At 47.0% G+C, this 27565-nt stretch overlaps 3 protein-coding genes across 5 annotated transcripts in view; 1 reads left to right on the forward strand and 2 right to left on the reverse strand.

The window, feature by feature from the left end:
• The window catches only part of trim67 (tripartite motif containing 67), a 44145-nt gene extending 28361 nt beyond the window's left edge, over positions 1-15784 (reverse strand). For 2 of the 3 annotated variants that reach the window (XM_086188626.1, XM_086188624.1), the window contains exons 1-2: positions 15116-15784; positions 13858-15004 (exon numbers count right to left, since the gene is read on the reverse strand). In XM_086188626.1, coding sequence (XP_086044752.1) covers positions 13858-14682 — 825 coding nt within the window. In that variant the 5' untranslated portion in view covers positions 14683-15004; positions 15116-15784. Of the gene's footprint in view, positions 1-13857 lie in introns of all 3 variants that reach the window. The other variant, XM_086188625.1, reaches the window with a different exon arrangement.
• Positions 15785-17380: 1596 nt separating this feature from the next.
• Positions 17381-21563, reverse strand: exoc8 (exocyst complex component 8). Its single transcript, XM_086189845.1, has 4 exons — positions 20294-21563; positions 19412-19665; positions 19067-19315; positions 17381-18544 (listed from the first exon to the last, which is right to left on the reverse strand). Exons 1-4 carry the CDS (start codon positions 21435-21437, stop codon positions 18137-18139), a joined length of 2055 nt encoding a protein of 684 aa, XP_086045971.1. The 5' UTR covers positions 21438-21563; the 3' UTR covers positions 17381-18136.
• Positions 21564-22114: 551 nt separating this feature from the next.
• Positions 22115-26788, forward strand: sprtn (SprT-like N-terminal domain). The gene is made up of 5 exons (XM_086189846.1): positions 22115-22689; positions 23418-23517; positions 24266-24394; positions 24482-24764; positions 24870-26788. The coding sequence occupies exons 1-5, from the start codon at positions 22373-22375 to the stop codon at positions 25805-25807; spliced, it is 1767 nt and encodes a 588-aa protein (XP_086045972.1). The 5' UTR covers positions 22115-22372; the 3' UTR covers positions 25808-26788.
• Positions 26789-27565: the final 777 nt, after the last annotated feature.

Genomic DNA, 27565 nt, shown 5'->3' on the forward strand with positions numbered 1-27565 from the left:
ACAAGAACGGCGACGCTGTCTAATCTTATTATTCACATCACAATCGCCTTATAAATCAAAATAATCACAGTGAGATTTTTTTTTCAAATATTTCAGACCTGAAACAAAATAAATAATTTTAGCAATTAGAGCTTCTTTTTTTTTTTGGGGGGGGGGTGTATAATTACATCCTGGAGCAAAAGAATTGACACAGCAGTGGAGACACGTCTTTGCGTAGTCAAGACTCCGCTGGTTTGGTACAGAAGGAGCAGCTGGTTTCCTCTGTAACAGATCTGATAAGAAGTAGAAATACACAAGTATTGTGTGGAATTGTGAGGGTTTTATTTTTTTGGGAGGTTTTCTTTTCCACGCCGAGCTCGCTGGAACAATCCCCAGGTCTATATTTGGCAGCGGTCTAGATGCGTCAACCAGCAGTAGACCCCAGTAAAACTGTGTGCACCAGTGTTGAAATGTGACAAGCGTGCCCAGGAGGAAGAGGACCCGTGGTTGACGAGCCGCTGAGGAGATGTGAAACAACAGAGAAGCGCAGAAACACAGAAAAAAAACAAAAAGCAAACAAACATGGAGCCGATTCACGTCAGAGCCGGACGCAGCGCTCTCAAACCTCATCGCCTCACTCCTTTGTTTCTCTTGTTCTCCTCGCCTTGACCTTTCTCACCCTTTAATGCTCCTTCAAACAGGACTGTCGTTTTTTTTTGCCCCCCCAGCACTCCTCTCTGAGACGACCAGCGCCGTTACCTCATTATCTTCTTATGGCCACTATGGATGCAGGACCGTTTATTCAGTCGCTGACATTCAGAGAGACCAGTGACATTCATGGTGGTGCAGCTGTGTTGGTTTACTGAGATGTTTCAACTCAACAAATCGCAGTGGGGGGGGGGGGGGGGGGCAACCAGGGAGACCCCAGGAGTGATAGATGAGTTCATGACCATTGGCCTTCCCGGTGTAGATTCAACAAAAGAGCCATTAATATAATTGGAAATTGTAGTTAAAGTCCTTAAAAGTCACCGCCTGGACGCTCTCTCGTGAGAGTAAAGTATTGAAGTCAAATGTTCAGTTCTGCTTCGCCAAACGACGGCGGGGAAACCATGCAGAAACACAGAAAGACAGACAAACAAATCGGTTGTTTCACCCTGAAAACACGTCATTCTTTTTATTTCAAGGGTTTCTGACAAATCTGACGACTGCACCGGTGGTAACAATATATGACCTCATCCATACCTCACATTCAGGTCCCTGCCAGAAAGACCGCCACTATCCGGTCTGCTCATGCAAACATGCAGCTGTAACTGAGGCACCACGCTGGTAACTCAACACTGGCCTGCAAGCTCCAAACGACCAAACCAGTGTTTTGGTTTGCGTTTGCCAAAAGTGAATTTTCAAACCATCAGTCTCTCTCCAGATGGCTCTGTGTTTTGGAAACTTTAGCGGTTGTGTGGAGCAACAGCGAGCGATCATAAAGAGAGGATTTCTCTGTGTGTGTGTGTGTGTGTGTGTGTGTGTGGGGGGGGGGGCTGTCGTCACTGTGGACCACAGGAGAACAATAGCACAGCTTATATGTTTGGCTGTCAGCCTCCCAACGCGTGATGGTGATGTTGACCTTGTCAAAATGTTACCAAGGAGACATCTAGAGAACCAGGGGGAGGGGCTCCTTCACCCCCCCCCCTATTTTATTTCTCCTCATTTGCATTTATAAGACTCTCTCCATCCTCTCATATCTGATTTAATCCCCCCCCCCCAACTCGTATTCCCTATTAGAAGGAAGGCTTTGATTGGTTCTGACATGTAGCCTGCTTTTATATTGGAGGAACTAAGACCTACGCGCGTGAACCCAAAGTGCAAAAGAAACAACGTGAACGGTCGGAGGAGCTGAAATCAATGCTGCTCCATCAAATCCACTCCTCTCATTTCTTGGCCCGTAGCCTGGACCAAACAATGGCTACAAAGCCGTCCGGCTCATTCTCCCGCTGGAGAGCAGCACAAATACACACCAGCTTAAATAAATTCTCCTTCCATGGAATTAAACCGTTTTGATTTGTTTTATGGTCCTTATTCAACGTACAAGGCAAAGAGGTGATGACTCACGTATTCCAGCACTAAATGGTGAGTGGGCTGCATTTATTTAGCGCTTAAGCCAGATACCAACCACCCGACGCAGTCAAATTCACACACAAGGTTTAGGAGTGTGTCACCTTCTGATGACGACGAACCACGGCGGAGCTGCTTTATGGTGGAAAAACCCAGTGTATGTATGTGATGGATGACGTGATCGTAGTGATGGCCATAGCAGCCAATAATCGTGGTAATCACTCACCATCACGAGTTGAGCATGTGACCACGCCACGGGTCTCTTCATATCCGGTGAATTTAAATCTCATAAACTGGCTACCGAGTATATTTATGGCAATAATCCAAAATTTAACGCACAGGTTCCATTGGCAAGTGGAAACTCACGGTGAAGCTAACGTTCCTGGTTGGCCAACAAAAAAAAAAACGCCTCATCTGTTGCTAAGCAGACGTTAATCAAACAGTCCTCAAACGTGTGTCGCTTAGTGTCAACTCTGTAAATCAAGCAACAATGTGAGTCATTTTGGAACCTAACTTGACGTACACAGTAAGCTGCACGCCACCAGAGCCATCAGTCTCGCGTCCTCCTAATCAGCCGGCTGGGTTACAGTATGAGTGCTTCACATCTGGTGGAGGTCACAGCCGACCTCCCCCTCCCTCCCTGCCCTCAGCTACGTCACCATCCTCTGCTGCTCAGTTACACAGCCATGACGCTGAACTGCTACTCACCAGCTATACTAGTTGAAGCTAATTATTCCAGCATGAACCAATAAAGAAAACTTCACACAGCAAACAAAACACCGAGCCTGCCGCCATGTTTTTAGCCTCCCTGCTCCCACTGTAGCCTGGAGCGCCCAGCCATGACGCCACGGGCGGCTAAACATGGCGTCAGGGATGGCTTTCTAAACGACTTGGCAAGTTGAGGCTCCGGGACGCTCAGATTACTTCAGACAAGCAGCATGGAGGCATTTTAGAGTTTTATAACTGTTTAATCTCTCCAGTTGTTCGGGAGACGACTGCATCACCTTTTTCTATGAAACTCCAGCAGGGTTGTAGTTGCAGACGATGACGGCATTTTCAGCTGCAGGTGAACTTTCCCTTTAAGTGGGTGCGGGCTTCTTGACAAAGGAACCCTTCGGGAACCATGAACGCTACAGCACACGGATGTTGTCGTTGCTACAACAAGCTAATCTGTACGTTTTCATCTCCGTTCCACATCAAAGCGTTTGAAAGTGTCAGCGGAGGATTTTGTGACAGTCCAGGTGATGATGGGAGATCTCATTCATGGTGGTCGACCAACACAGTGTAACGATTAAACTAGCACGCAGAGGAAATAATAAATTTAAACCCTGGGGACAAAAGCTTTCATGCATTAGAGCTGCTCTACAAAGCTTGTTCACCATCTATATGTAAATCATCAATATTTATGCTGTAATGTTCTTTATATATGCAACATTTGAGGTTCAGTGATTAAACGTGGCAGCTGCAGCTGTGCAAGAATGGAAGCTACACACCACTGCAGATATTGTTTTGCCAACTTGGTCTCGTGGGTCAGCACCCAAAAGGCTACATATTTACAGTGTGTGCCTGACCTTAATGAATCATAAATGCATGAATAATATAAACATTTGATGGTTGGAAACATCGGCCACTCCCTCGAGTTTGGCTGCAGAATAACGTGTGTTTATTCGCTCCTCCAGAACGGGAATCCACTGATATTTTCCAGGCAAATGGAGAGTAGTAGTGTTGCTGCTGCTGTTGCTCCTCTGTTATGACTGTTTATGAATATTTGAAGCATGTCTTGGGTGAGAATGTACCTTTTTAAACCTTTGGGCTGTCGTCGTTTTATCTAAATGGAAACTACAATTTGCTGCCCTAAGCTGTTGTGGCTGTGTGAGCTGCTCGCTAGTGGCACGGCCTGCTAAATTAGCTGACGCCGCTCATTGGACTTCACATCTCTAATTCCCCATCGTGTTTAACCACTACAAATGTAGCCAGCGGACAACCTCGACTTCATTTCACCCTTATAAGACTATTCTTGGTGGCGGATCGTCACCAGTGGCGAGGCCTCGCTAGCATGGGAAGTGGCTAGGTCTGCCAGCCACCAGCTGGGATGTCTCTGCAGTGGTAAAGCATGAGATATCTCCTCCTTCCATTCTTCAGAGAAAGCAAAAGCTAATGGAGTGAGCACACCCAGACTGCTAGCACTAGTAAAGATGCCAATTCCGATTGTTTTGGTGTGATTATGGTCATCACTACCATCAATACCACATTGCTGTAGCCAGAGAACAGTGGTGTGGTTCATACTTACTCAGAGAGGGAGGGAGAGCACAGTGAGGGTATAAATCTTGGTTAAATTACATAATGCCAGAGAGAAAAAAAATCTACTTCAGCTGGCACCAGTGCTGCTTTCTAAGATGAGCACCCCCCCAGAAACAGATTCCTCCCCAGTCCTCTCTGATAAACTGTGCCAGCGCAGGACCAGCAGCAGCTCAGGGAGAAGGGAGGGAGCATTGTTTTATCACTCAGTTCTTCATGTGTGGGGGGTTTGCTTCTGAAGACAGAGAGCCAGGCAACAAAAGCGCTGCAGAGCAAAGAATGGCCGTTCTAATCAATAATTGATCTGAACATCTTCCATATTAATAAATGCAGGGGGTAGGTAGATGCTGACGGCGTAATTGTCATATAACAAGTGCATGTATGTCCTGTTGGGGATGATAAATCAATCCCAAGCAATCATGGCACTGAGCTTTGCTGTGTGTCCAAGTATTATTCACCGTTCCTTCCCTGTAACACCACAGTTAAATGCATAAATGCAAGCTGCAGCTTAAGTTACAGCTTCTTTTAATAAATGACGATGAGCGGCGGCGGCGGCGGCGGCGGCGGCGGCGGCGGCGGCGGCGGCGGCAGCAGCAGCAGCAGCAGCAGCAGCAGCGCTCGGTTCCACTGCTCACTGTTCCTCTCTGGGATGTCCACACTCGGCAGAGGTCTGGCATCACTTTGTTACCACAAATACTCACACACACGCACTCTGTACTATAATGGGCAGACTACACACACACACACACACACACACACACACAGCGGGAGTGTTTCCTGCCGAGCATGTCTGCTGGCCAGAGGAGAGGAAGTGCAGCAGAGTGTGCATTAACCTACATTCAACGTCCAGCAGCACAGCCTGGAGTTACTCTGTGTCGCATGCACGTGTGTGTGTGTATTTGCGTGTGTGATAAGACACCTCTCGAGACCAAAAATTTCAGGATTACATACTGCATACACTTGTTTCCTTGCAGCTAATATTTGTAATAATTGCTGTTGTGTCACACATCCATCAGATGAAAATATGTCAATAAACATTTTAATAACAGACAGAGTTTGCGTCAGAGCTGTTAATCAAACTGCTAGTTGTGTTACAGGGCCTGTGACAAGCACATCCAGATTCTTTTGTTGGATATTCGAGAAGTCAGGACATCACGCACACCCTCACCTCACCCTGAGGTAACATTACCCATCAGAGCAAACCAACGCCAGGGAGGTTTATGCTCGAGAATCAAGGCACCACAGAATGAAAATATCAGAAATAAAAAAAGTATTCCTGAGCCGGAAGCATGCAGATAAAGGTCCAGCAACTAAATATCAGAGGTGGTGGTGGACAGCAGGTAGCCTCACGGCTCAGACTGCACGGCAGAGATTGTGGTCTAACGTGCGCCGCAGCCTGCCGAGGTCACAGACGGGATTATAGAGGTTCAGGCATGTCACTAATTTGGGGTTTAGTCTGTCAGGATGTCACAGGTTTGTGTGTTCCTGTGTTGTAAGACCCCAGGTAACACAGGAGTTAGGCTGACCTGTCATGCTCGCCGTCTGGAAGGAGGTTAGTCAAGCCCGCTACCCTCCTGCAATCATTGCCTCACTAACACCGGCTCAGAGACATGAAAGCACCTATTTTCGCTGACAACATCGTAGTAATTTGCTGTAATACGGCCGCGGGTGCTGAATTTCATTTCAAAGGACATATTAGATATTAAAAGACATTACACGGAGGTTTATTACACACGCAATCTCGCTCCTGCTCTACCCTAACAAGGTGAAGAGCTCATTTAGAAACTTCCCGCAAGGACACAAGTTGTGAAGTTGATGTCAGACTGTCACCATCAGACAGAACCAAACTCAAATCCAACAGAGTGCAGCATCAGTGGAGAAATTTTCCTCACGTCACGTTCATGGCAAGCAAGGCTTGACAGGAACACGCATGTCCTAACGTTTTCTCAGGCTTCTGTCGGAAGAAACACAAGCATGACAAAGTGTTTTCTGTCAATTCCGGATGATGCACGCATGTCTGGAGTGAGAGGAATCTTCCTGCCATCTGCCAGAGAATTATCCAGTTAATTATTCAAAATATATCTGGAGACGATCCAAACACCCTGACAGGAGTCATACGCGATCACCGACTCCATCACTCATCTTAGCTGATGTTTTTAAGGCAGAATCTAAAGTTCTGCTGATACATCCACTATTCAGTTTGATAGAGCTCAACTCTCAGAGTCGTCAGCTCAGTTCTCCAGGATCCGTTCACAGCCGAGACGCAAACATGGGAACGCATTGATGACGCGGTGTTTAATGTTGTTCTATCGGAAATGAGTTGGGTCACAGTTACTTCAGCTTGGTTTGTTTGTTCAGAAATTCCCAATCTGGGTTACATGGACCTACAAGTACGAGTGCCTCAAACATTCTGATGGCCTCTTTCCTTCCATCATCTTTCCAGTTTCTGTTGATGATTGCCACATGTAAGAGTTCCTCTCGGTTTCAGCCTGTAATGTTTCTCTGGAGAAACACACCCGTCGTCCTCCCACCTCTGATTGTGTTGATGGCAGTTGTGCTACTACACCAATGACCAAATCTTCATGGCGGCAGTCACACACACTCACAGACCATCTGCTTTCTCTCCTTCCCACTAACACACTTGATACCACATTAAGATTTCAAGCTGATCTTCGTGCGGCAATTCGGAATTCTGAATCCTAACGAGGGAGAAGCATCTGTCTTGTAGACGTTTCTCTGAGTAAGAGCGACCAACCTAACACACTTGATTTATCACATCTCATACAGTACAGATCCAACTATTGTGATCAGCTAATGTGACATTAAACAGTGTCTGAAGCATACCGGCCTAAATCAGACCACTACAAGGAACTGTGAGCCCCCCTGCAACCGTGAGACTTCAGTCTGGGAGGGAGTATTGAACAGTGCCAACTAGTAAGTCTGTTCATAGTACTGCCACTTCTCGCCACAATTTCAGGTCTTTTTTTCAATAAAAAAACCCTGAATATTGTCCTCTAATCCATCCGGCTGCTAAAATTCAGATGGGCGCAAAGAGATAATCTGAGCCGCCTTCAATTATTCTGTTTGCTCCGGAGCTTAACGAGCAGCATGTGCTAAATGGAACAGCCGCCTTGTTTTTCCCAAATTCAAATCAAGGCCAGAAAAGGTTAATGCTCCAGTTTCAGCTCAAGGAAATCGTCTCATTTAGTTAAACATTAAGTCGTTGCAGCTCACGTGCAACAATGCATGGAACCCAAACAAATTCCCTCCTTACCCTCTCTAGATCACCTTGAATGAGGCCTGTGGGCTGACCAGAAAGGAAGATAAACTACCGTCGGAGCTGATGATTAACAAGGATGCAAATCCTAAAACATGGAGGGACGAAGGAGAATCCAAACACACTAAATGAGAGAGCGCCAACGAAAGCAGCGGAACACAAAATCCCAGTAGAAGAAACATAAAACCAGGTGACAGAAGCAAGTGTGAGGAGAGATGCAGCAGAAAATATCCAGGGAGCAATTAAAGTTTGGTGCAGCAAACACACGCTGCATCATTTCTCAGCCTCTAATGATGCCACTTGTCTGGGAGGCAACAGATATTTGAACAATCCACCAGGGCAAAGGAGGAGATATTCCTAACATACAGGAGAAAAATAAAAAAAAATACTTTACAGGAGAGGCAGACACATTAAACCACGTTTTGTTTCAGCAGCCAAGTTGAAGGGGCTTGGAAGTGAAATGCTGCACATCTGTTAATCCCAAAAGGATGTAGTAAAATATCTCTGTTACAGAGCGCCAGCTCCTCCAATCCACAGCTGAAAGTCAGTCAGCATGGAGGCACAACGACTACACCTGAGTACCTGAGTGCAGTACCGACGAGGCTGCGTGGCTCTTTGGCGTAAGTGGTCGGTGTGTGTGTTTTATAGCCCACAGACTTGAGACAGAGACAAAGGCGGGCTGACTGCTCTCTCCAGGCACCACTCTCAAGAATAAAGACGGTATTTTACACCAGGAGCCCAGAATCAACAAGATAAAGACTTGAGTATACCGGAGTATAAAATCTCCCTGTAAAACTGGTATTTTGCTGTTATTATAGGACAAGAGTATCTGTGAAACACGAGGCGCACACGAGAGGAGCAGCAGAGGCCTTTCAATACATGACAAGAATCTCTAAAGGTTCAATAAAAAGATTTGCCAATTTTGTGGTTATTTTACATGAATCCACAACGTTTTTCTGATGCAGCTCTGAAGTGACCATGCAAGGCAAGTCTATAACTCCTGGCTTTGGCTTCTAAGTGACTTGGTTGATCGAAATAACGAGACAGACAGAGGGCTCAACCGATCACATGACTAATACTTCCTGTCTGCCTTTTCCAGTTTCCATGTAAAAACTAGCATGCGCCTCTGTACGGAGAGCAGAGATTTCTCAGGTGCTGAGACAGAGGTCATGAGTGAAGATGACCCTGCAAAAACTGGAGCGCACGCAGCAGCAGAGGCTGCCACTCTGCAATTGTGGTTTTCAATATTTAACTCAGAGCAGCTTGGGAGCGTGCTGTTCTATGCTGGACTGAGCGACATCCCACACACACACACACACACACACACACTGATGCACGTGAGGACACACATATGTGTGTGCGCTTTAAATAGACAGTGTGTTTTCAGCCTGACTGATCAGAGGAAACTGGATCAGTGTGTCTTCCTCTACATTCCCTCAGCGAAGTTCAGCCGCTTCATTTCTGCATATTTATGGCCTGTGAGTGTGTGTGTGTGTGTGTGTGTGTGTGTGTGTGTGTGTGTGAGTCCCTCTGTGCAGCAGCGGGATAGTCACCCTCCAGGCAGCTCCATGATTACTACAAACACAACCGTGATCATAATATCGTTCCTTGACATCTCTTTGCATTAGTGGATTTTCAATTACAGGGATTTGTAAAGCCTTAAACAAAAACACGTCGGCTCATAAAGGCACAAAATACACACAATCACACTGATTGATGCATATGCAAAGGCATAGTCTCACACAAACACACACACACACACGGAGCTCCTTCATGTTCACTCCCTGAGGGATTCAACTGACAACTGGAGGTGTGTTTAGCCACATGAGAGTGTTACTCATCATCAACACACACACACACACACACACACACACACACACACACACACACACACACACACACACTCTACTACATTTGTGACCACTGTAAAAGGCATAGCAACCAACTGACTAGCAGAACATAACACCAAGCGACCCCTTAAGAGTCAGTCAGTCCATCAGAGTCCAACTGACAACTGAACACACACACACACACACACACACACACACACACACACAAAGAGCAAAAAATCTCAACCACTCTCTGCTCTAGCTGCACCCCCATACAGTACAAGACATTTTCTATCATATTGCAACAAGTGCAAAAGTTGAACACACACACACACACACACACACACACACACACACACCAGCTTACGAATGCAGGTGAAGTTAAGAGTCAACTGGCTAAATCGCTCCACAATTTTTTTTTTAAGTTTGGGGGGAAAAAAAGAGAACTTCACACTGAAGCTCGCAGAGCAGTTTAGCGTGTCACTGATCAGCACCTGGAGCTGGGACGAGCTAACGTTCTTGTTGCTAAGTCAAGAGGGTGTTCCTCTTAGCCAGCTGACTGAGATGATCAATAAAAGCAGAACCAGGGTGGGCTTCAGGAACTCTGCACTAGTGACTCATTCCTGACCGCATCACTTAAGTGGAAATAATGAGGATAACGCACACCCCCGAGGGCAATCGTGCCTCACTACATCTTCCGCCAAATGTGGGGTCCATATATGACCGAAGTCAAACAAGAGTTTAAGAACTCTGACATGCCTAGTTTCTAAAACCCCATTAAACCTTAAAAACTGAGCATTTCTGTTTGGGAAATATCTTTGTCATCAGTTTGTGGAATTTGTGTGTTGATGTGGCCCCATATGGGCTGAGCAATTAGTCAGGAGGGACGGATCAATCTTCCAATCAATGAATCAATCGGTGCCTCATGATTCAGCCCCTCTGTGGCTAGCTAGCCTCCTGTTGCTGGACGAGGAGAAGAGGGAGAATGAATGTAGCAGGATGCAACAACTCCCACTGAAACTGAAATAAAAAACAACAAGAAGAGAGCGCTGCACACCTGACTGAAACTAAACAGCCATTTCTGCTCTGCAACAAAGGCCATGCGCATGGCCTGTACGAGAGAGAGAGAGAGAGAGAGAGAGAGAGAGAGAGGCACTCAGCCAATCATCAATCTCCCTCAACATGAAGGACACCATATTAACTAAGTGGCGGCGTTCTCTTATTCATACGCCGCTCATTACTTATCAACGCCCTCTCACTCCTGTCCTCTGATGGGATTTTCACGGTCCATTTATGGAACTGGGTGATGGAGGGGAAGATGCAAGCTGGGCGCGAGGAAGGAGGGGTGAATGACGAGGAGCAGTTAAGAGACAGAGATGGAGGAGAAGTGAAGGAGAGAGAGAGATAGTGGAGGTGGATGTTGAGCAAATGCTGGAAAGGAGGTAAAGGAGGCAAAAATGTGTGTCTGCTAAATGATGAATGCATGACTGGAGGCTTCCAATCACACAGAAACGGAGACGGAGATTAGTCCCAATGACCCATTTAGAAGACAGACAGAAGTGGCTTTTAATTTGCACTTAGCAAGTCTGGGTGTGAAGACAGCGGCGACGGCGGTCCGATGGGGGAATAGACACACAAAGTGGTCGGATTAAAGAAGTTGTTTGTCCAAACTCAGACACCTCAAGCCCCTGCAGCCACAGACGTTTCCCACTGGAACGTTGTTGCCTGCGCCGCGGAGCTCGTGTGGTGTTTGCGTGGACGGTGCCAAAACTGTGAGGCTGATTCTCACCAAACTTGTTGGAGCGTTTTAGAACAGGTCAAGGAAGAATCCATGACAGTTTCAGGTAGATTAGTCATAGCGCCACCTGGTGGCAACAGGAAATGACATGTTTTTCTACACTTTGATGGACGACTGAGAGGTTCCTTGACATGAGGAAACTGTTGCAACTGGACTCCACCTGGTCAGACTTTTTCCCATATCGCACACTTGTACTTCTTCACATGATGTACGCTAACATCATTTGTGGTAAGTGTGCTCTCTAGCGCCGCCTAGAGGGTGCAGGAAGTTATATTTATACCAGAGTGCAGCACAGTGCACGCAAAATCCAAATATGATCCAGTTTTAAGTCCCTCCTGCTTGACGGAACAGCGCCACACTCTGACGAGGATGGGTGTGCCGGGGTCCGATCATGGCTGCTTACAGTTTTAATCAGGACACAAGCGTCAAAGTACCAGGAGCCACAAGCTCTCCTCTGGGACTTAATACACTTTGATGAGGACTTTCCAGGTACCCACTCCACTCGGACTAATTCCATTTTCCTTACCAACAGCTCAAATATTTCTATGATGCAGCAAACTAGTTTTAACGTCATAAATCAGAAAGCAGGTAGTAAACGCGACATTCCTAACTATTTACAGGGTCTTCACGCCCTGCAGCCTGAATTTTAGGCTAATTTTTGCCAGGCGAGTTGATCACAGTTGTCCAACAGCGCTAAAGAGAGCAGAGTTTGTGTTCTAACAGGACCTTTTTATTGAAGACGCTAATGTACCACGTAGAAAAGGGCGATTTGAGGGTTTACATATCGCAATTTTAAGCTTAAATTCAGCTTGAAAAGCTGAATATACTTTGTGACTTTACAGCTTCTGGTTAAGGCTGAGAAGAACCCTCCAATCCCAGCACTGGACTTGAAGCAACAAAACATCAACGCCAGCCGTCATCCGTATTCTGCACCAGCTGGAATAATGAAGATGGGAAAATTGTTTTCAAAATCATAATATTCCAAAAATATCCATTTATCAAAAACCATCTGTTAACTTTTAAAAGCAAAGTCAGACGGGGCTGTAAGCTGAGGGGGGTGAACTTCGATCGACCCCAACCCTGCAGCACACTGATCTTTTTAAATTAATGAACCCGTTATTAAACAATGAATTCAACCATAAATCACTTCAATCACCCTATAATGAAAAAGCCGGGAGACATTAGGCACGGGAGGGAAGAGAGCCGCACGGCCAAACACCAGGCTGTCACCAGGTTTTACTCGAATTCAGAGTGTAGACTGGATGCACAATAATTTCACAAGTGTGTGTTATGCATAACCTCAGCTACACATGTCTGCACCACGCGCGACCTCTCCACCAACATCCGCAAATAAATCGTACGAGGAAATCAATTATCTTCTTGTCAAAAATCAGTTTAAATCATCTTAAACAAGATGCCCTTGTAGACCTCTGCTGCATGAATAGAAGAATAAAAGATGAGTAAACAAAATAACAACTCGGACCGTCAGTTGAACGTATCTGAATATATCAGTGGCCAACCAGAACACAAGCTTTCATCACCTGTAACTAGGCAAGAGTTAACGTCAAAGTTCCGGACTTTCAGAATCCACTTTGATTCACACTTTTCTGGGCAGTTTGTGTCCAGACAATCTGAAGAGATGCAACCTGATCCGCGACGGGCAGAGACGACGCTGTGTGACCTACTCAGGTGATGACTCACACTTGCAGTCACTCACTTGGGTTTTTACGCCCACGGTGATTATTTAAAGAGTGAATCCCAAATATACAGGCACCAATTTGTAACTGACTCCAAGTAAAGTATATTCAACGATGCACAATCAGCTCTCGAGAGCGATTTACCTTCCTCATGCCTTCAGAGTTACTTAGTTAGTTTAAAGGAAAACTCTGAACGTCCCCAGAACCAACAGCAAGTTGGAGACTCTTCTCTCCTCTACGCTGCAAAAGGGAGCTGAGCCCCACGCTAGTTAGCTTAGCACAAACAATGTTAATTGATGGGAAGTGTTAGCACAAGTCTGACAAAATTGATCAAATACACTCCTGCATTAAATAACATTCACTTTTAAGTAACGATGGAACGGACAGAATCAGACACGTACCCTGAACGCCTCACCCACGCCAGCACCGTGATTTGATGCAGCAGCAAAAAAAACAAAACAAAACAAAATACAGTCAACAAATCAAAACTTTTACTGACGACTAAAAGAGCGACTGCTGCGACTGATCACGGCCAACTTTGCTGGGAGCATGAGGAGGATTACCGCTGGACACCCCAAGATTCTGAACCTGTTTTTTAGAACCAAACCACAAAGAGGAGGAACTACAAATCTGGGGAATCTCAGCAGGGCAACACAGAGGTACGCTAACACTTCCCATCCATTTACACTCATTGTGCTAAGCTAACTAGCTGGAAACTGTGTGTCTCAGGTCCCTCTGCATCACCGGGGAGAGAGGGCTTAATAATAATTTCACAAAAAGTTGGTGTGAAGCTTTTAGTTCCCAGGGATGTACGCAAGGCTTGGCAGGTAAACATCAGAATTATGAGCTGTTGAACGGCACCTCACTCACCTTGTGTTGTTTCCACATCACGGCCAGGGGCTTCACGTCGTGCTTGGCGTGTTTTCCCTCCTCCAGACACTTCATGCACACCGGAGCCTTGCAGGTGCAGCAGTACATGCTGAAGTTTTCCGCTTCGTGATCCACGCAGGTGGCCGGTTTCCGTGCGGTAACCGGGGGCGCCTGCCCACCGCCGGCCGCTCCTCCAGCCGCCGATTGATTCGGCGGCGGCACCAGGCGGTGCTTGGCGAGCGGACCGCGGGACGGGTGGCACCGCTGCTGGCAAGCGTTGCAGTAAAAGACGTCGCACTGCTCGCACATCACCGCCGCGTCCACGGGGTTTCGGTCACACAGCTGGCACTTCACCGCGTTGGAGGAGGAGGAGGAGGAGGAGGTGGAGGAAGAGGAGGAGGTGGTAGTAGCGGAGCGGTTCTGTTGGTACCGCGTCACGATGGCCTCCAGCAGCCGGTTCCGAGGGAAACCCCGCAGACCCCTCTCATCCAGGGAGACGCTCCGGTGGCACAGCGGGCAGGTGAGGGAGCAGTGCCGGTGAGGGATGGTCGGAGGAAACACCCGGACCCCGTTTGGGGACTTGAGCTGGCACGGTGTGTAGGACCCATAACCGCTGTCCGTCTCACTGTACAGGCTCATCTTGTCCATGTCCAGGTAGTCGTAGTCCGAGCTGCCCGAAGCTCGGCTCTGCACCGGGGTCTCCCCCTCCGGCGTCTGGACGGTGATGTTCCGGGCACACGCCAGGCAGACATTGTGGGAGCACGGCAGTAAAATGGGGTCCTTGAAGAGGGACCCGCAAACGGGGCATTTTAACTCTTCCTCCATCGCTCCCGTCTGTGTCGGAGAACCGGGGAGGAGGGGGGAGAAGAAGCAGCTGCTGCGAAAACACTCCAGCACCGACTGACATGGACAGCTCCCTGGGCTGAACTGCGCATGTGCGAGGAGGGGCGGGGCCCCAGCGTTGATTGATTGAGTTAATGAAAGAGTGAAACGGCACAGATCTCTCTCACTTGCACAGAGAGAGAAGATAACGTCCCGTGAATCGGGATGACAACACAAACTAGTTATGGGAGAAGAAGATCAGCCTGACAGTGAGGAGATAATCATCACCGGCTCAGTCTTGTGTTGCTATCCCGGTGCTCTGTTCCTATTTACAACAGCACAATAAATCTGATCAAAATCACAAAAACGCCGAGTGTAAACAGCGGGAGTTGCGATGCTTTTTTTTTCCTTTTTTAAAATGTGGAATTTGTCCTACCTTACAAAATGAACTGAAGTGGTGCGGCCCGCGGTGTAGCACGTTGACAGCATAGCATTAGCTTCCAGACGGTTGAATATATTCCTCAAAACTTGTAAAAAAATTGGGTGTTCATTTTCTTTGATTTCTGAGAACGTTTATGTACGTCTCACAAACTTGTGAAACTGACGCAACTTCCAACAATCCTAAATTCAATGTAAAAAAAAAAATGCTATGAGCTTTTGGTCAAGTGAGCCCACGTCGACACCAACTTCCGGGTTGGCCTGTAATCTTAAATCCCACCTGCGTCACTACGGTCTCCAAATACTGGTGGCCATGAATCTGCCTGTCCAGTAGAGGGCGCATTGCGAAATGATGAACATGATTATAAACACAAAATGGAATATAACTGGCTGCGTCAAAGACCACTTTTGACCACACGGTTACATTTGGTAGCATTGGGCCGCTAACAGATTTCATTTGTCACTCATTTACAGCGAGAGAAGCCCTCACTGATCCACTGGCAATGCTAGCAAGCTAACTTCATGTTAGCTAGCTCACTTGTGACTATTTCATGAAACTCAAATAGCATGACGGGAAGGAGCGAAACGTGAATGCAATTTTAAAACATCACCTCACCCACGACCATGATTTAAATCTAGTTAAATCTGGTCACACGGGTAAATTATCCCAAAATCCCGCGCTACGTCATGATGTCATCAAGATACGTCTTCTGTCAGTTATGTTTTGGTTGACTGCCCCCTAGAGGCAGGAATTATATAGTCTGTACCAGGCAGCAGCTCCCAACAGTCAAACTATCAAGGATTATAAAGCCAGAGGAGGAATATGATTTCAGTAAAATATTTGTTCTTTTGTAAATCCCCCCATCTCCCCGCTCTCTGAGATTTTGGAACCAAACCATCTGTTCATCCTGTGAAATATTGATATGAAATATTCCTTTGGAGTGCTACCTGAATGAATTCCTCTACAATAATCCCAACAGCTTCCTCTGTGGGGATAAGCTGATAGCTTCTCTCAAGCCCTCGATCACATCACCGATTATAATGAGATGAGCTGTGAAGCAGAGAAAACAATCATGTGTCGAGTCTAAAAATACCCGCGTCTGCCATCGAGGAATCTTGGGTCTGTTGCTGCCGGGAAGTGTTTGACACACAGAAAATTCTTTGTGTTCATGTCACAATCACACACTCCAATATGTTTTGGCTGCAGGAGCAACTGCCAGGCAGACTGGTCCAATGATTGCATTGATACATTTCATTTTACTGTTTCCCCTCTGAATCAGCAGAGGACACAGGGTTTAACCTTTATACTGACATTATGGAAATGACCATTCTTTCTTTGTACCCAATTTTTTTTTCTTCCTGGAAATGACATCATGCCGGAGCTATGAAAACATTCTCATATTTTATGACGACGAACGAAACACACACACACACACACACACACACACACACACACACACACACACACACACACACACACACACACACACACACACACACACACACACACACACAAAACAAATCATGTTTATGTTTCTGAGGCATCGCCTGCTGCAACTGCACACCAGACAACAAACATTTCATATTTTATACTCTGAGGTACCACAAGAGGGCAACGCTGCCATGACACACGGAGCAACAAATTAGTTACTATGTTTCTGTTATAAGAGCAGTGAATTCTATCCAGGCATGTCTGTGCTGTTATATTGTGGAGGTACAGCAGCTGCTTCACCTCCATGAGAAGCTTCACCATAAAAAAGGGGGATTAATAGAGTGCACGATAAACAAGATGCACCTGGGGCTCATGAAATCATCAGAAACATCATCATTATGAGCGTTATTACTGCTTTGACATGACAATTTTGTTGCGTGGTCGTTTTTTTTTTTTTTTCAAGCAAACCATTTGACTGAACTCCTAAGTGAAAAAAAGAGATGATTACTTTTTGAATTATCTTCATAAATAATCCTGAATTGCTGCATTTAATTACAGTACCTGTTGGAGAGAAGCCCTCATTTATGGAATTAGTTTTAGGAGCTCTGATCTGGGTTGGACTCAATCATCCAGATACAGAAACTGGAGGGACAAAAGTGGCAAGTCAATGAGTCAGAGACGAAGTCAAAATCCAAACTAGCAGCAGTACAGAGTTCCCTGTCCTTGTTTTCCAGGTTCAACTTGACGTTTTTACCGACGCTTCTGATCTTCCATGTGGGAAACTAAATCTGAACTTATTCTTTTTAAAACATGATAAATGCAACTGTGCTTGTGCGAGAGGACCTTTATTCGTTATCACAATCTTTTGTTATCAAACAACACTTTGACTTCAACAGTGAACATTTACATGTGCGTTTATTTCAGTCGTCCCTTTTCATCCCACTACGTTTTCAAGAGTGTACGCCGGCCGTCCGCCGGCCTGAAAACCGGGGCTGGAGGATCAGAGTAGAAATACTTCTAAACTGCATCAACACCAGCTTTTCAAGAGCACACAGATATTTCGTTGAAATATAATCAGTGTTTCAGATCGGCAGTGCAAAGAAATTTGGGTCACGTGCATTTAAAAACTGAGCAGGATAATTCTAGTCTGATGTGTAACGTCACAGATATGGAAGCGTGTGAAATGCCAACACAGGGGTCAGCTTTTTTCATTCCTCATGAACGAACCTTTTATGTGGTAATTTGTAATGTTCTCAACTATTCAAGGCAAATTTACAGGACAGTTTTGGAAGCCTTCATACAAATGTAGGCTTTTCTGTTCTTTTCTTTTTTTTTATTTCCAGATCCTGTCCGGATGGCAGAGTATCTCATTGTCCTTAAAATCACAAAAGGTTGAGCTTTGTAGGGGAAGAGATGCTTCAAACCTGAAAGCGTCTCTTCGCCTACATGGTGTCATTTCCTGTCCCGCCGCCCAAATCTATCGGTCTCTAAAACAGGAGGAAACAGCCACAAACTTCAGCTAGTGTCCATGGCCATTTTTCAGTCTAGTTTTGAGTTTACCCTTTTTATCGCAAGTGTGTTTCAGTCTCAGACCAAAGACGTGGTGCTCTCCGGGTTGATACGCACCGGTCTGGTGCTTTTCCTCAGGTCCTGCAGCTGTTTGGCTGGCTTCCCCACCCCCTCCTCAAACCGCCGCTCCACCACCGGCAGCACGGTGTCATGGAGGAAGGTGGCGTTCAACAGGATGAAGGATTTCTTCTCGGGGTCCTGCTCGCAGCGCAGGCTGTAGTCCACGTGCTGCACGGCCACCAGGATGATCTCCGTCAGGCTCTCCAGCAGCACCATGTGCAGCTCGGGGAAGTAGAGCTTCAGGCCTTCCTCCAGGAAGCTCATCATCTGCTTGGTGAAGGCAACGACGGTGTAACTCAGGTTGACCCAGCAGTCATCGCCGGTGTACTGATCGAAGGTGCCCATGCCACAGCTGCGCATCTCGTCCTGCACGCGAGACAAAAGACACAGACGATTGTGTGAGCGGCAAAACCTGATGGCCGCTGCTGGTCCTCAGCACAGGAATGGAGAGAACGACATGAACAGAACCTGAAAATGAAATCCCCAACCGGCACTTGTTTAGAGTGATAAGAGTTTATTATGTCTTAGAAATGAAAACTGAAGTATTTAAGGTAGGAATTAACACGGAGTAAGTCATGATGCGATGATGACGACACGACTAGCAGCAATCACCTCTGATGACTCACACTATCTGTGCAACTACAGAGGAAAAAACCCTGTAAAAAGGCAAAAAGACAGAATTACGCATCAACTTGTTATCATACCTAACAATTCTTAGCTTCCTGTCTCTTTAACACACAAAGTGATGCAAGAGCGAGTGTCATGACACGCTGCCGTGCTGATATTCTGCCTCACCCACAAGTCAAGCTAAGGAAAACACTGCTTGAGTAACAGCCAATCAGCAGCGAGAGTCTAAGCCGAGACTAAAGACGGGAGAGGGACGTCCACCTTGAGTTTAGCCAGAGCCTCGGGCGTCATGAGGTTCATCCTCCTCCACATCTCCTCAGAGTTTCGGTGCTTGGTGGCTTCGATGATGATGTCCCTGTAGCTCAGCAGCGCCGCCCTGACGTCTTTGACCAGCAGCGACTGCAGGGTGAAGGTCAGGTCCAGGCCGATCTCCGTCAGCTGCTGGCAGTGCTCCTTCGCCACTTTGACACACTCGGCCGCTGTCGACAGGCTCTCCTGACTGTCAAACACCTACACAGGAACACACCATCACTTAATTACACTGAATTGTGACTGTCAGACTCCTCCCTCTGTGGCTCGTGGTCCATCTGATGACCCTCTACCCACCTGCCCGCTGAAGGCGTCCACAAACATCCTCATGGCCGACCCGGACCAGACAACAAACGCCGAGTAGCACCCCGTGTTCCCGGCGAAGTCCATCTCGAACTCCTTGGCCGTCTCCAGCAGGCTGGTGAAGAAGATGTTGCAGAGCTTGTGGATGTAGAGCAGCGTGGCGCCCTCGATACGGAGCTGCCGTATGGCCGTCTGGACCGCAACGGCCCGGTTCTTCAGAAACAGCTCGCAGGCCTTGGTGGACTGACCTGGAACCCAGTTCAATACAGTTCTACTTTAGTTGGATGAAATGATCACACAGGTAGAAAAGAGGCAGGTTTAGAATCATATTTCCTCACTGTTGAGCAAGATTTTTGCTTGAAAAATTAAAAAAAAGACCAATTACTTATTAAATCAATAACTGGCTGGTAATTTTTTTTCATCCGACTCAGAAAATGCTGCCCTAATCAGTTGTAAAATACAAGCACAGTGGTGACAAAATCCAGTACCACCCACCCCCTCTGACGCTATCATTCAAGTGCAGCCTACTGGGTTTTAGCTGGTATCCGACACGCTGGTATCTCATCACCTGTTTGGCTGATAGATGACATCACGAACACCCGTAATATTTGCACAAAAACAGGTTTATACGATAATTACATTGGTTTTGTACAGAAAAAAAACACGCGTTAACACTGTGGGTTGGAAAAATAAAGGCTTTCTTTAGATCAGAAACCTGACGAAGAGCCTGTAAGTCCTGGATGAGGGGTTGATCATCATGGGTGATGAAGAGACGTCAGCTAAACTTGACTAAACTCACATATGTTCTGAAAACAAAATGACCGATATCGACTGATATCCTCGTGCAAGGAGTTATTAAAGGAAAAAAGAAAAGACCTAATCTGATGAGCTGGGACACAGCCCGCCTGGTTGCTTTAGGTCCCCCGCGAAGGGAGCGATCGGGGGACAACTCGAAGACGAGGACTTCCGTCAGCTGCCGGACTCGCTCATCCACCTTCAGCCGCAGCTCTTTGACCCTCTGAGTGACCGGCTGCTCTTTCAGATACTCGTTGAGTTTGTCCAGCAGGTCCACGGCGCCCTCGAAGTCCCTCTGGGCGATGCACACGTCCAGGTCCTCCGGCAGCTCCTGGATCCACTCCAGACTGAGGTCCACGCTCTCTTCAGTCTGTTCGTCATCATCCTCGTCGAAGGGGTTGGTGGACACCTCGGCTCTCACGGGGGACGTCGGGACCTCCTCCTCTTTCTTGTGCCTGTCCTTGGTGACTTTGTTCTTCTTGGTCTCATCTAGGATCTCCAGCCACTCCTTCTTGATTTTACTGTTCTCCGCCTGGAAGATGCGGCTGTCCGGGAACATGAGGATCTTGAACATGTCCTTCATGGGGGAGTTGTCCTTGACGTTGACCACGGCGAAGCTCTCCAGGTCGTACAGGGCGTTGTACTTATACTTCACCGTACCCCTGCGGTTGGGCAGCCAGGTGGCGATCAGCAAACAGTCGTTCATTAGGAAGGCATGGACCTTCTGGATGGGGGACATGTTGTCTACGTCAAACTCAACAAGATCCCCATTGTACACCAAGTGTCTCCCTGGGGTGTCCATGATGTTTTTAGCCCCCTCCACCTTCTCCAGCAGTGAGGTCAGTGTCCTCTGCTTCAGCTCCTCGGTTTCTTTGGGGAACGCAGCCTGCATCTCCTTGGAGGTCTCGTCCTTGTCGGTGGACAGCAGGGCCTGGGTGATGCTCTCCATGATGCTCTTCTGCTCCGTCAGGATGTGACTCAGCTGGTACATCTCGCTCTCCAGGTACGAAATCTCCTTCGCAGTCTCAATAAACTGCCTGTAGTTCTTGTAGACGTTTTTCTTCAGGTTTTGAGCCGTTTCATCAGCCAAGTTCTGGATCTTTTGTCGATGTTCCTGCAAATCTCTGTCGCCATCAGACTGCTGGGACAGCTGCTTCACGTAATTCTGCGGGTCGAAATTTGGTGATTCTAACAATTTCCGCAGTCGGCTTCCCGTTTCCGACATCTTGTATCGTCTTTATTTTTCTATTCAATGCACAAAGAAACTAACGATAGACGTAGAAACACTGAGTTCACCAGAGTCTTCCCTTCATATCCGACTGGAACCCAAACAGGAAGTTGTAAGACGGGTGACACCCTTAAACGTCACGGGATCAGTACTGAGTTTACCAAAATAAATAAATACATAAATAAATTTAAAAAATAGGTTACGGTTATTTAAGCTTGTTATACCAATACAGTGACAATTTTACACGCCATGAAATATGTGAAAAAAATAGCCCAACTATTCAGATTTGCGAATAGACTTTGGAGATGTGTAAACCGGAAACAGTACGTCTAATTTTCAAAATAAAAGCACAGTATTGTGACTGTTTACTTACGCATGAAGCCACCAAACAACGAATAATTGGATCACAATGTGAAAAAGATTACAAACTCTCGCTTGCCTTTTCTATCCTCCTCTCAAACTCGAATGCTCGCGTTGTGACTTTGGAATAAATCTTACTTTGAAATCATTATGGTACTTTTATTAATATTCAGTTATTTTTTTTATTTCTTTTGTTTTTAACTTTTATAACGTGCTCGCGTTTGCTGTCGTTTTGAATTAAATAATATTCAAGCCAGCCAGGCAAGCTAAAGAGAAAACAACTATTAACCAAAGTATTACGGCGTGAGACCGGAAGTAGGAAGTAATGGAATTTAACGGATGTAAGCAAACACCAGAAGCTTTGAGCTGACAGCGAGGCTAGCGGACATCTCCATCAAATAAAGTTAGGCATGTTTTTAACGTTATAATGACACAAAGGCGGTACTTATATCCAAAGGACAGATCGTATTGTTGCTACGGTGGTGGTGTCGTTGTTAGCTTGGGAGCCTGTAAACACACGTTAGCCAGTTAGCGTTAGCTGCTCGGTCACGTCACCAGTTCCTTCTGTAGTCATGGACGAAGATTTCCTGCTCGCCATTCAGCTGCAGGAGCAGTTTGACAATGAGTACGAGACGTCGGTGCTTCAGTCCGACGAATTCGGACAAAGTACCAAGAAGCGGAGGGTGGACGTGTCTGGAGGAGGGAGCGATGTTTTCCCCTACAGGAAGCCGACTGTCCAGCCCGAGAGGCCGCTGTCCATTGTGGATGAGTCGTGGGAGATGCTGGACCCCAATCCCGATGTCAGAGCTATGTTTCTGGAGTTCAACGACATGTTCTTCTGGGGGAAACTCAGCGGGGTGGAGGTGAAGTGGAGCCCCAGGATGACGTTGTAAGTCTGGGTCACAGTCTTGGATCTTAGTTTCGTTCATCTCAGGGTTTTTGCTTTAATATCCGATCTTTTTCTGACGTTGTTTCCCTTTTACCTTGAAAAAGCATATTTCACTGCCAATTGTTTGGTTTTTTTTAAAAAAAAACACCCAGATCACATTGATCTGCCCCAGACGAATCCACTGTACTCAGAGGGGTCAAACTTGGGCCTGATTATCAAGATGACCATCAAGACACATTTTGGGATGGATGTGTGGGCTCTGGAGATGAGGGGGGAAAGGCTGTTCACTCCATTTTCCACATCTCGAATCAGGCTTTTACAAGTCTGACTGTGTGTCTGAGCGAGTCTCTGGGGTCCTGCTGGTGATCTAGTCCAGGCTTGATCCCTCTGAGTTCAGTTCCTTTGTGATTCATTCTTGTTTCCTCCTCCTCATCTGTTGAGTTTTCCTGCCTTATGAATTGACTTGGTTCATAATGGCGGAATACTGCCATCTACAGGTGTTTAGGACACTTCAACATGAACTGGAAAAAGACGAGAAGAATCAATGAATCTGATGCCAACTTTAGCGTTGTTGCTAATTCTCCTGTGTCATGACGTCCTCTACTATTATACAGAGACCTGATGTGTGTTGGGTTCAGTGCGACCAGGGGAGAGGAGGAGTTGTGTCTGTTTTAAATGAACTGGACTGAAGAGTTACATGCTCACGGGGGCGTCCTCTCCTCTTGTAGGTGTGCTGGTGTGTGCTCGTATGAGGGGCGTGGGGGACTCTGTTCTATCCGGCTCAGCGAGCCTCTGCTGAAGCTGAGGCCAAGAAAAGACCTGGTGCAGGTGAGCTGAACTCATATCTCCAGGACTTTCTTGCAGATTTATGTAAGGTTTTTACAAATATGCAAATTAGAAATGTTGAATCCACATAATCCGGGTAAGAGTTCTTGTGTAGCTCTAAGGACCAACATCGGTGCAGATGCCTGTACCATGAATGCAGCACCCAGTGGGATCTTTTTTGGAACCTGAAGCTGCTTGTGTCAGCAAACCACACCTGGTCCACTCCTCCACTCCTGCTGTGTGTGTGTGTGTGTGTGTGTGTGTGTGTGGGGGGGGGGGGGGGGGGATCTTGTACCTGCTTCATATTGAGGACTAGAATACGTATTTAACCAACAGAGTGACGACATTTTTGGAAAGTGAGGACATTTTAGCCGGTCCTCACATCTTCAAAGGGCCGTTTGAGGGTCAAGACTTGGTTTTCAGGGTGGAGGTTAGAATCAGGTTCAGGTTAGATTTAGGGTCAAGGTTAGGGTCAGGTAGTCAGTTGAGATGGTTAGGGTTAGGGTGAGGGGCTAAGGAATGAATTACGTCAATGAAAGTCCTCACAAAGGAAAAAGGGGGAACTGTGGTGATGTCACCTCGGCTCACTGTCTTTCTCATGTCCACGTTCTTCCCTCTCTCAGGTACCAGTTGATTCACCGTGAACCGTGACTGGCGTCCTGGTCGTAGAACCCATGTGGATGACTTGTTGTGACCGACCCTGGGGGCGTGCATGATCATGCAGGTCATTATTTTGTGTTTGCTTCTGCAGACTCTCCTCCATGAGATGATTCACGCGCTCCTGTTTGTGACCCAGAACAACCGAGACCGCGATGGCCACGGGCCCGAGTTCTGTAAGCACATGAACCGGATAAACCAGGCCAGCGGGACTAAGATCACTGTGAGTGTGTCGTGTTTGTTTTTTTTATTTTATACCCTGTAGGAGACCCTCCCAGTCACCCTCAAACGTCCTCCCCTCCTCCCTCAGGTGTACCACAGCTTCCATGACGAGGTGGACGTGTACCGGCAGCACTGGTGGAGATGTGACGGGCCCTGCCAGACCCGCAAGCCCTTCTTTGGCTACGTGAAGAGGGCCATGAATCGGGCTCCATCTGCTCTGGACCCCTGGTGGGGGGACCACCAGAGGACCTGCGGCGGAACATACACCAAGATCAAGGAGCCAGAAGGTTACGGCAAAAAGGGGAAGAAGGACGATAAAAAAGAGGGGAAGAAGGTGCAGGGAAGTGGAAAACCATCAAGCTCAACTCCAGGTGATACGCCAGCACCTGCGGGAGTTTAGATATTTAATGATCTGATCTATTAACACGTTAAAATACACACATCTAACAAAAGTACTGTAACTTTTCTCCTCTCAGGTTCTGGATCACAGGATATAAGAAACATAATCCCCTTTAGCGGTAGAGGTTTCCTTCTCGGTGGAAAATCCTCCTCATCCTCCAGCCCGTCCCCCGCACCTCGAGTTCCTGTTGTGACCCCCTCTTCCCCCTCCTCCAGCCCCGTGTCCTCTCCCACTAAACCCCTTAACCATTCATCTCTAGTTAAAAGCCTTAACTCTCCTCTTGGCTCTGGCCTGGACAAAAGAGGAACCTCCAGCTTTTTCCCTGCCATCAAACCAACAACTGGACCAAAGCCGCCTGTTAAGAGGTCTGTGGGGAACACCAGGGTGTTCGTCAGCATCAACGGCTCACCTGTGAGAATCTCGAAACCTGGCGGCGGCGGCGGCAGCCAAGGGGGAGCTAAAGCAATCAGACAGAAGTCCATAGAGGAGCTCTTCAGCAGTGCAGGAGGCCTCAGGAAGCGGAGCAGCCAGTCCTCCCTTTCAGACACGAAAGGAGATTCGCCAAACAGTACCTCGACGTCTAGTAACCCTTCGTCTCCCAGCACATCCACCCTTTCCATACATTCACCGACTAAACGCAGCCCCGATGAACCAACACAGTCCAAATACTTCCATGGTTCTAACAGCGGCAGCGTGCCGGGAACCGCCGCCGCCGGAGTGTCCAGGAAGAGGACGTGGGACGAACGCAACTCAGCCAGCATCTTTGACTTCTTTCAAAAGACGTTAGGCAGCGATGCAGAACCTTCAGGGGAGTCAGGAAAGACTAAACCCCCCGCAGGGCAGCAAAGAACTGCTACCTCCTCCTCTACCTCGTCCACACAAGTACACAGTGCTACCTCCTCCTCCTCCTCCTCCTCCTCCTCCTCCTCTCTGGTGACAGTCCACTGTCCCGTGTGCCAGGCGAAGGTGCAGGAGTCAAAGATCAACGAGCACCTTGATTCCTGCCTGTCCTGAAGGAGGACACACATGCAGCCCAGGCTGTCAGTTTCAGGGAGTTTCCTGGTTTTATCTGACTTTGCACAAAATTTTAACTTTTCTCCTCTTGTTAGTTTTAAAAGAAATGTTTGGAAATCATCTTAGCGGTTGCCTTACCTTCACAATGACAGCTGAGGCCTTAAGGTTTAACAGATAGTTTAACTGACAAATTCTGACTTCAATCATGTCTTTTTTACCTGCCGTCACGTTTGCACCGGATACTCAGATGTTGTAGTTTTAAGGGATCACAGCGACTTCATGTGAAATACACTTTCTGTCCATCGTCCCCAGAGCTGGACAAGAAGAGAGACCCTTCTCTCTGAGTTAGCTAAGCACAATGAATAGTAGTGGGTGGGAAGTGTTAGCATATCTACGTCTAAAGTCATGAAGTCGATCTCCTCCTCACCCTCTGTAACGAAGTCGGCCACGATTACGAGCAGCAGTCACAGGAGAGAAGCGGATCTGGGTTCTTGTCTGGTTCTGGGGACGGTGGAGGAGAACTGTTTTTATGACGCTGATCCATTCTGTTCAAAAGCTCCTCAGTAATTTGGGTTAAACTCAGAAGCTGCTGCGGGTGGAGTCGGGTTCCTGTGGGCGGATGTTTCCTCCACCTCAGGTCTGCACGAGCTGCCCTTCCGACATCGGGACGCTCTGACTGACGACCTCTGCTGATCCGTAGGTGTCACATTTCCTGTTTGTCAGCTATTTATCGCTGCGCGTCTTCGCATTTACAGCCGCTGCACCCATCAGAGAGGTCAGGCAGTGCGCCAGTATCGGATTATTCCAGTCACGCACCGGTGTCGCTGACATCAGCCAGGAGAAGACCTTTACATGCTTCTGTGACTCTGGTTTTAGAGACGCTAAGTAGGTTTCACTGTTAAAATATTATAACTCCATGTGTTTGTTTTAAATGCTTCAACTGTTCCTGGCAAATAAAGTGTTTTCAATTGTTTTCCTGAATACTTTGTAAGGAGAACGTTCACACCGTAGAAATGATCAACACCAATCAGTAACTCTGTCATGGTGGAGATACTCACCCCCCCCCCCCCAAAAAAAAGACGAGCTAAGCATCCAATCGTAGTACAACCAGTATTTAAGTTTCCTCATCTCCCGCTCAGAGTATTGATCCAATGTCATGTATTCTGAAGCTGTCTTATGTGGTATAGACGCCGAGAGCAGGACCGACAAAAACACTGTTCGTACTCTAAATTTGTTGAAGCTTCAAGAATTTTTTTTATGACAAAATAATGCTAATATCAGTTCAGATACACCAAGAATTCAGTCCCACCTGACCTCTTCTGTCGCCTCAGGAAAAGGGAGTCATTGCTTTCAGGACAGAATATGAGTTCTCCTACCATGCACATACATAAAAAAACCTCTCCCCACACACACACACACACACACACACACGTTCATCACGGTGCTGCTATATGAGGTGTGCTTTTATTTTGAATTTTTAAAAGACTCAAGTGTTCTGATTGGGGGGGGGGGGGGGGGGGGCTAGAGGATGACCTGAAACCATTTCAGTGGTCAAAGGTCTCAAGGTCACTGTGATGTCGGGTTTCTAGTTTTTAAGCAACATCTTGGCAAGCACGTTATTCTTACCACACTGACAGACTTTTTGTTTTTATACCCTAAAAGCAAAATCAGTCATGAAGCAAATGTTTTGAAGAGTAAATTAGCTGAATTATCCTCCTGACTTCCAGACAAGCGTCTGAATCTAACTGGGAAGCGACG

Source organism: Aulostomus chinensis, chromosome 20, assembly GCF_037954235.1.
Source record: "Aulostomus chinensis isolate RoL2024-O1b breed Wild chromosome 20, RoL_Achi_v1.0, whole genome shotgun sequence".
Lineage (NCBI taxonomy): Eukaryota > Metazoa > Chordata > Actinopteri > Syngnathiformes > Aulostomidae > Aulostomus > Aulostomus chinensis.